Below are 8,916 nucleotides of genomic sequence, written 5' to 3' on the forward strand. Positions count from 1 at the left end.
ACAGTTTTCTGTGAATATCTCGAGAACCGTAGGGCCTAGGAGGTCCACCTTTTTTATGTATGTTGGTCTTAAGGGGGCATGTCAACCTATCCCATTACCACTTATTTTATGTATAGCGCCACCTAGTTAAAAATTAAAAAGCAAAACATTAGGTGTTTTCATCACAATATCTCTGGCTGACATGGTCAAAACTGCACAAAATTGAAAGTGTAGGATCATTATGACACCCTCCGAATGCATACCAAGTTTCGTGGACTTTCGTTCATGGGGGGCCTTACAATAAAATAATGTATGTGTACATTTAGTGACCGTACACCAACAAGGATTCCCGGGACCGGGGTACAAGAAACTTGGCGGGCATGTAACCCCACATGGATTGTATGGAACCATTGCTTTTCTTGTTTTTGTTTTGATCTGTAGCCCCCCCGCTGGACTGGACCCCCCGAAAGGAGGGTAGGGCAGACACAGTTTTCTGTGAATATCTTGAGAACCGTAGGGCCTAGGATGACCAATTTTTTGCGTATGTTTGCCTCCAGGGGTCATGTAAACCCATTCCATATACACACATGTGCATAAACAGATACACACGCACACACATACATTCACAGTAATCCTACGTATAACACATACTCACACAGTAGACATATATACACATGCATGCACACACACAGGCACATAAACAGGCAAACACACAAGCACATGCACATGCACACACACACACACACACACACACACACATAAACATAAACATGTACACGCACACATGCACACAATTCAAGAATTTCTCAGAATTATGAACAGGCAAGATGGGGGTGGGGTTGTATAAAATGAATTTTACATGTGAAATCTATGAACTAATCATGTTTTGGTACTTGTTGTCTAGCAGATACCAGTGAGAATTGAGTGTACACAATGCAATTTAGTGATAGAATCAAATATGCCTTTCAGCGAGATTTATTTTTGTGGAAAAAATGTGCTGGACTGGGCGGCGGTCATATTTTGTACCGCTCTGCGGTATATCTAGTTTGTTATTCTTACAATACAGAAAAGATGGAGTGATACAGACATAGATGGGAAATGAGAATATGCAGCAATGATTCTCTTGGTGACACTTGGTAACAGTACTATTAATAACGACCATCACACATCACTCAGTGTTCAGCTCATGTGTGTGTTCTTTCTCTCTGCAGCTCCTGTGACTCTGTATCCCAACACTGCAAGACCCAATCTCCTCCTGTCCGAGGATCTGACCAGTGTGAGATGTGGTGATGAGGAGCAGCAGCTTCCTGATAACCCAGAGAGATTTGATGACTATCACAGTGTCCTGGGCTCTGAGGCCTTTAACTCACTGCTGGGATGTGGAGGTTGGGGAGAACACACGGTGGGTTGTGGGTGTGATGACAGAGTCTGTCCAACTTGGCCGTTTCAGGGCCTTCCCCCACCTAATTGGCCGTTTCAGGGCCTTCCCCCACCTAATTGGCCGTTTCAGGGCCTTCCCCCACCTAAGTTTTTGGGCTCCGTGCATTTTTTTCTTTATTGGCCCCTAAATGAACAGAAAAACATTGGCTCAAATGTTAATCATGATTTGCAGCCTTGACCCCATTTTTGCCCCAAACTGACCAGACTAATATAAACTGCAACAATCCTGATTCTTTTAGTTATAAAGATTTAAATAAAATGACTTTGAGTTTGGGGATGTATGTCTAACACTGAGTCTGTGCACATGATAATCACATGTAGTAACTTTCCTAGAGGGCCTATAGCTAAAGCCTCAGTATAAATACTGCCAGCTAGTGGTTTTAATTATGCAACTATATGCTGTCCTTACCTGTAAGGTTCTCTGTAGCAGAGACATAATAGTTTAAATAGTTTCATCCCCCAGACATTATTAGGAAGGGACAACGAGGAGTAGTAATAATAGTACATACTAATACTGATTGGAGCCATTATGGTCTGCATGCTTTAGTGCTGTAGCCTACAGTACATACTAATACTGATTGGAGCCCTTATGGTCTGCATGCTTTAGTGCTGTAGCCTACAGTACATACTAATACTGATTGGAGCCCTTATGGTCTGCATGCTAGTGCTGTAGCCTACATACTAATACTGATTGGAGCCCTTATGGTCTGCATGCTTTAGTGCTGTAGCCTACAGTACATACTAATGCTGATTGGAGCCCTTATGGTCTGCATGCTTTAGTGCTGTAGCCTACATACTAATACTGATTGGAGCCCTTATGGTCTGCATGCTTTAGTGCTGTAGCCTACATACTAATACTGAGTGGAGCCCTTATGGTCTGCATGCTTTAGTGCTGTAGCCTACAGTACATACTAATGCTGATTGGAGCCCTTATGGTCTGCATGCTTTAGTGCTGTAGCCTACATACTAATACTGATTGGAGCCCTTATGGTCTGCATGCTTTAGTGCTGTATACAAGTTGGTAAATGACTGAAGTCCACATCTGATGTGAGTGTGTGCTTACAGTATGTGTCACTCACATTATATTCAGGTCTCTGTGAATGAACATATTGTCTTTAGTAGGAATAGGAGATCAGTTGTGTGGAAAGCAGATGAACAAGCACTGATTCTATGTTTATGCCAGTCAGTTAGAGTTCACTGAACCTGCTACTTTGAATCTGAACCTGGCTGAAGGAACTGAACAGCTGGTTCTGTGAAGGAATGTGACACTGACCAATCAGCTTGCAGCTCCTCCAGACCCCTCCCTCTGACATACCCGTCCTGAAGAAGGAAGTGAAGCTCTGTGCCAGTCGGCTGCTCTGCTCTCTGCTACACCTCTATACTAAACAACACCAGCTAAACAACATACTGTTTTTGGGAAGAGGTTGACATGTTAGTAACATTAAGTTAAAAGACAGAGAATTGAGAAACTGCCTTTTTTAATCTTGTGCAAGTGAAAGTAAAGTTGCTGTATGGAAAATGGCTTCAAGGCTAGAGGAGGATCTATCTTGTCCTGTGTGCACTGAGATCTACAAGGACCCTGTGGTCCTGACCTGCTCTCACAGCTTCTGTAAAGCCTGTCTGCAGCAGTTCTGGAACACCAAAGGATCCAGAGAATGTCCAGTCTGCAGAAGGAGGTCATCAATGGACCCTCCACTCAACCTGGCATTAAGAAACTTGTGTGAGACGTATTTACAGGAGAGAGAGTCACTTACAAGTCAGAGAGGAGCACTGTGTAGTCTCCATGACGACCCACTCAGGCTGTTCTGTCATGATGATCAGCAGCTTGTGTGCTTCTCGTGTCGAGACTCAAAACTCCACAAGAATCACAACTTCAGTCCCATAGATGAAGCAGCAGCTGACCGAAAGGTAAGTCTGAGTATAACAACTGAAATATATTTTGATTTGGATGATGAACAATATAAATATACTATATAACATACTGTACAGCCTATTATTTAGTCCATCAGTATATACAATTATTTACTAATCACAGAATTCAAAATGCCAGTGGTTGCTGCTGTTACTGTAATTCATCACTAGGTGGCAGCACTTTCCTTTCACCTCTTTTCTGCCTCATGAAGACTTTCCAAATAAAAAATCCTGAGCTGAATTTGTTTGTTGTTTTAGTTTTAGTGGTGATTATCCATGTTATGTTATTCAGTTGCTCATTGAAATGTTCCTGAAATTGTGTTACATTTGAGATGCCAGTAAAAACCTGTTGTCATAGCGATACTGAAGAAAATACAGCCTGATTGTGGTGATTGTTGGTAAAGACCTTTCCACCTCCTTTCTTCTTGGTTCCAGGAGGAGCTCAAAATAAAACTAGATCCCTTAAAGGAGAAGCTGAAGGCTTTTGCAAATGCAAAAGTCACCTGTGATGAAACAGTTGAACACATTAAGGTGAAAGTAATGCTTTATTTTAAACACTCATAACAGCAACACCTAATCCACAGCATATTCTAGGGGGACAAGAAGACCTTGACCTTCTTGCTGATCTTATTCCAGACTCAGACCCAGCACACAGAGAAGCAGATCAAGGAGGAGTTTGAGAAGCTTCACCAGTTTCTACGAGATGAAGAGGCAGCCAGGATAGCTGCACTGAGGGAGGAAGAGGAGCAGAAGAGTCAGATGATGAAGGAGAAGATTGAGAAGATGAGCAGAGAGATCTCATCTCTTTCAGACACAATCAGAGCCATAGAAGAGAAAATGGGAGCTGATGATGTCACATTTCTGCAGGTAAGAACCACCCAGTTTTTGTGCCTTGAGGGTCCTTTGATATTATTGCTTTATTATTATTCCTTTGACTCCTATTGCTAGTATAAGCCTATGAATAGATATACTCGATATAGGTATAGACCCTATAGATCTGTTGCTAGAGGATTTCCAGTTGAAATGTTCAGAACCAATAGGCTATGTGGACAAAAGGCTCTCTGTGTGCTTGTTTGTTTCCGGTGGAGCCAGGTGTGTTTGAACCTGCCGCTATTGATAATGTGATTAGTGTCTACACGGACCCCGTTGGGTGTTGCACCTAGTGAATCAGTTACGATAAAGAGGGATTTATGCGTGTGTTCAAATTGTTATTATTGGGTACACAAGATATTCAGTGTTGGAGTGAAGAGGTAGGAGCAGAATACAACAAAAGATGCCGTTACAACACAGTTAACGCTCCACCTGACATAAATGAGCTACCTGATGATCCTGTTGTGCACGTATGCAGATACTTGAAATGAAATGAAATGGAAATGAATTGGACTTGAATTGGATGAAAGCAGACTTTACGTAAAACTTGTCTTTTGTCCCCCAGTTACCATTAGCTCAATGTTGTGTTCTGTGCCTCCGGAAATGCCTTAGGAATGCACATGTTTGTTTCTGCAGTTAGAAGGGTCTACAGGCCTATGAATACACACGCCCAACTACACACAGACAGAGAATATATTTTCTTTGGAAAAGCAAAGCCAAAGTAATTTGATAGTCAGTAATTTGTGTCTTTGCTTCCTTTGTTCTTATTGACTGTAAAATACTGTATTCTCAACAGCAAATTATTGGGGGAAAATCACTATTTTCTATTTTTGGTTTCACTATTGCTTGCATGTTTACTGTGTATTTCAACTTCTCTCTGTAGATAATTTTTACTCTTGTATGGAAATATACATAAGACCATGAAATACAGAAGAGCTTTAGGTTTTGAGCAGTGAGTACATGATGTATCCAAAATGTCATATTATGACAAAAGTGTTTATGGCGAATGTTTGCTTTAGAGATGTGTTCATGATATTTTGAATGTTGTGTGTCCTTTTGAGATTTGAGTCATTTTGCATTTTATGTGAGCAATTGTGGGTTTTGTGTGTAGAGTTTTGAAAAATGTGTGTAAACAAACTGTAAGGTGTGATTACTGGTTTAAATGTTAGATGGGTTTAGATGAGAATAGGAGCAAAAGGGTTCAATGTGTAGTATTAGTTGTAGTAGTAGCAGTTTTTGCACATGTGTGGAGTATCATTTTAAACTGACTGTTTTTCTCCTTTGTTATTTTCCAGAACTACAAGAGCACAGTGGAAAGGTGAGTGATCTGCCTCCTGTCTCTCTCTTCTCTGTGGTTCTGAACCCAAACCCACAGCAGCACTGACTCCTGAATGTTATTCCAGAGCCCAGTGCACACTGCAGGATCCAGAGAGGGTTTCAGGAGCTCTGATCAATGTGGCAAAGCACCTGGACTACCTGAGATTCAGAGTCTGGAAGAAAATTAAGGAGATTGTTGAGCACTGTGAGTACATATGTGCATACGTGCGCGCACACACACACAGGCTCAGCTCATCGCTCATCTCTCTCTCTCGCTCTCTCTCTCTCTCTCTGCAGCTCCTGTGACTCTGGATCCCAACACTGCAAACCCACATCTACTCCTGTCTGAGGATCTGACCAGCGTGAGATATGTTCAAAATAACCCACAGAGGTTTGATGATTATCTGTGTGTCCTGGGCTCTGAGGGTTTTAACTCAGGGACTCACTGCTGGGATGTGGAGGTTGGGGAGAACCCACGATGGAGTGTGGGCGTGATGGCCGAGTCTCTCCAGAGGAAAGGAGCCTGCTACAACATGAGTGGACGCTGGTGTTTGTATTATAAAGCTGGTGAATATAAAACACATGCTGTCGCACAGCCCTCCACTCTTCTCACAGTGAAGCAGAAACTCCAGAGGATCAGAGTGCAGCTGGACTGGGACAGAGGAGAGCTGTCATTCTATGACCCTGATAATAACAAACACCTACACACTCTCACACACACTTTCACTGAGAGAGTGTTTCCATACTTTTTCCCTGGCACCTCCACACTGAGGATCTTACCAGTGAGTCCTCAGTAACAGCAGAGCAGCACTGATGGAGCTGATGGTGTCTATTGAAATACACTGTAAAATGTTCAGCCATTACTTGTCGGTTATGATATGTACAGTATTGTCTTTCAATTTGGAGCATGTGACTTTGGTTTGTAAGGGTACATTTTGTAACAAAACTCCTGTGCTTTAATGATAATTTTCATATTAAAAAATGTCATGTTTTAAGTTTGAGAATGCTTGTGTAGACAGTCACAGTAAGTTACATGTACTCCCACATCCTTATCCAAACTAGTCTGAACTTGAGTGACTAGTGTCAGGAATAATAAGAAAAGAGCCTCATGAGGGACTGGCCAATCAGATTCCTTCTAATCTACAGTTCTGCATTTCCTGAATGAGGAAGTTAACAGAGAGGTTAGGCATCTGCCGGTCATGGGCAGTTATGATTGATCTACAGTTTTCTTTTACACCTTTTCAGTAATATGTTTTAAAGTTAGATCTAAGTTGTTGCAAGTTGCTGTTGCTGACATGCAAGTTAATGTAAATCTATAGGGGTGATTTACAGACTAAACTCCAAACTTGCCACTTGTGCAAGTACAAACTATTGACCAGACTGTAATATTTTACTGAGAAAACTTGGCTTCAAAACTAAAAGAGCATTTCTCCTGTCCTGTGTGTTGTAGCATCTTAAAGGATCCTGTTGTCCTCTCCTGTACTGTTGTCACAGTGTGTGTAAAGTCTCTCTGCAGCAGCTCTAGAAGAGCAAATTGTCCAGGGATTGTCCAGTCTAGAGGAACAGATCATCAAGTGAGCATCCGCACCAAAATCCAGTGGTGGAATGTAACGAAGTACAAATACTTCGTTACTGTACTTAAGTAAATTTTCCACGTATTTGTACTTTACTTACGTAAAATTTATAGTGCATACTTTTGACTTTTACTTCGTTACATTTTACAGCAATTATCTGTACTTTTACTCCGCTACATTTCTACAACACCATCGTTCCTTATTATGACCGCCGCGCAGCGAAGCGGCGGTCATATAGGTTTAGTCAGATTTTTTTTTTTTCTTCTTTTTTTTTTTTTTTTTTTTTTCTTTTTCGCATGCCCAAATTTCCGTCAATGATTCCCGGGACACTGAAAGACCGGGGTACACGAAACTTGGTGGACATGTAACCCCACATGGATAGCATGGAACCATCGTTTTTTTTTATCTGTAGCCCCCCCGCTGAATTGGACCCCCCGAAAGGAGGGTAGGGCAGACACAGTTTTCTGTGAATATCTCGAAAACCGTAGGGTTTAGGAGGACAAACACAAAAAAGTAAAAATGAGGTGGTGTAATTGAAGGTATCTGTGACCTAACATAGTCAAAACTGCACGAAATTGGAAGTGTAGGATCATTATGACACCCTCTGTATGCACGGCAAGTTTTGTGGAATTCCGTTCATGGGGGGCCACACAATAAATTAATTTATGTTACTATACACCAACTGGCCTGTAGGTGGCCGGAGACAGTTTTCTGTGAATATCTCGAGAACCGTAGGGCCTAGGAGGTCCACCTTTTTTTTGTATGTTGGTCTTAAGGGGGCATGTCAACCCATCCCATTACCACTTATTTCATGTATAGCGCCACCTAGTTAAAAATTAAAAAGCAAAAAATTAGGTGTTTTCATCTCAATATCTCTGGCTGACAAGGTCAAAACTGCACGAAATTAAAAGTGTAGGATCATTATGACACCCTCTGAATGCATGCCAAGTTTTGTGTACTTTCGTTCATGGGGGGCCTTACAATAAAAAAATTTATGTGTACATTTAGTGACGTACACCAACAAGGATTCCCGGGACACTGAAAGACCGGGGTACACAAAACTTGGTGGGCATGTACCCCCACATGGATAGCATGGAACCGTCATTTTTCGTTTTCATCTGCAGCCCCCCCCGCTGGACTGGACCCCCCGAAAGGAGGGTAGGGCAGACACAGTTCTCTGTGAATCTTTTATGGTATGTTGGTCTCAAGGGCCCACATCAACCTGGCTCATAATCACTCATTTGTGATTTGCCCCCCCCCCCCCGGTAAAAAAATGAAAATCAGTAGGATTAAAAGAAAGCCAAAATAAATATTCATCATCATCATCATGGCTGCATTTTCAGTATTGGCGAGAAGTAGTCGTTTGTCCACTAGATGGCGCATCGTTGCAGTGAGACGTAATTTTGTTGGAAGTTAAAAGTGGGTTGGAAAAAACAATGGACGCTTCATACAAGGACTGTAATTTACCGCAGCGAACATCTAATAAGGATAGGACGATGTTCACATGAAGTGTAATTCCCATTTCTTCTTGAAGCCGAAATAAATCTGAGGATGTTTATCGGACATGCTTGGTTTTTACTGCAGGTACATTAATCTTGTAATATCAATAAGGACCTAGGTAATGTTACCGTTAGCGTTGGTTGAGTGATGGAGGCATTTGATTTATTGCATTTGTAGAAAACTATAAATGCGGTTATACCAAGCAAATGTATAGCAGCACTGTTTGTATCTTTCGACTGTCATTTATTGCACGTGCTACAAAATCATTCTGTGCAATGGAAGATTTACCAACGTTACACCGGTCTGATACAGTTTTGCCTATACA

At 41.7% G+C, this 8,916-nt stretch overlaps 1 protein-coding gene across 3 annotated transcripts; it reads left to right on the forward strand.

Moving 5' to 3' along the window:
• Positions 1-2,741: 2,741 nt before the first annotated feature.
• LOC121690464 (zinc-binding protein A33-like) lies at positions 2,742-6,512 on the forward strand. Of its 3 annotated transcripts, none has more exons than XM_042071050.1 (6): positions 2,742-3,327; positions 3,766-3,867; positions 3,967-4,197; positions 5,496-5,518; positions 5,604-5,722; positions 5,815-6,512. In XM_042071050.1, the coding sequence occupies exons 1-6, from the start codon at positions 2,938-2,940 to the stop codon at positions 6,312-6,314; spliced, it is 1,365 nt and encodes a 454-aa protein (XP_041926984.1). In that variant the 5' UTR covers positions 2,742-2,937; the 3' UTR covers positions 6,315-6,512. The 3 variants fall into 3 exon arrangements, with proteins under 3 accessions (XP_041926984.1, XP_041926991.1, XP_041926997.1); XM_042071057.1 differs by having other exon boundaries at positions 2,743-3,327; positions 3,766-3,861; XM_042071063.1 differs by lacking the exon at positions 3,766-3,867 and having other exon boundaries at positions 2,744-3,327.
• Positions 6,513-8,916: the final 2,404 nt, after the last annotated feature.

Source organism: Alosa sapidissima, chromosome 2, assembly GCF_018492685.1.
Source record: "Alosa sapidissima isolate fAloSap1 chromosome 2, fAloSap1.pri, whole genome shotgun sequence".
NCBI classification, from domain to species: domain Eukaryota; kingdom Metazoa; phylum Chordata; class Actinopteri; order Clupeiformes; family Clupeidae; genus Alosa; species Alosa sapidissima.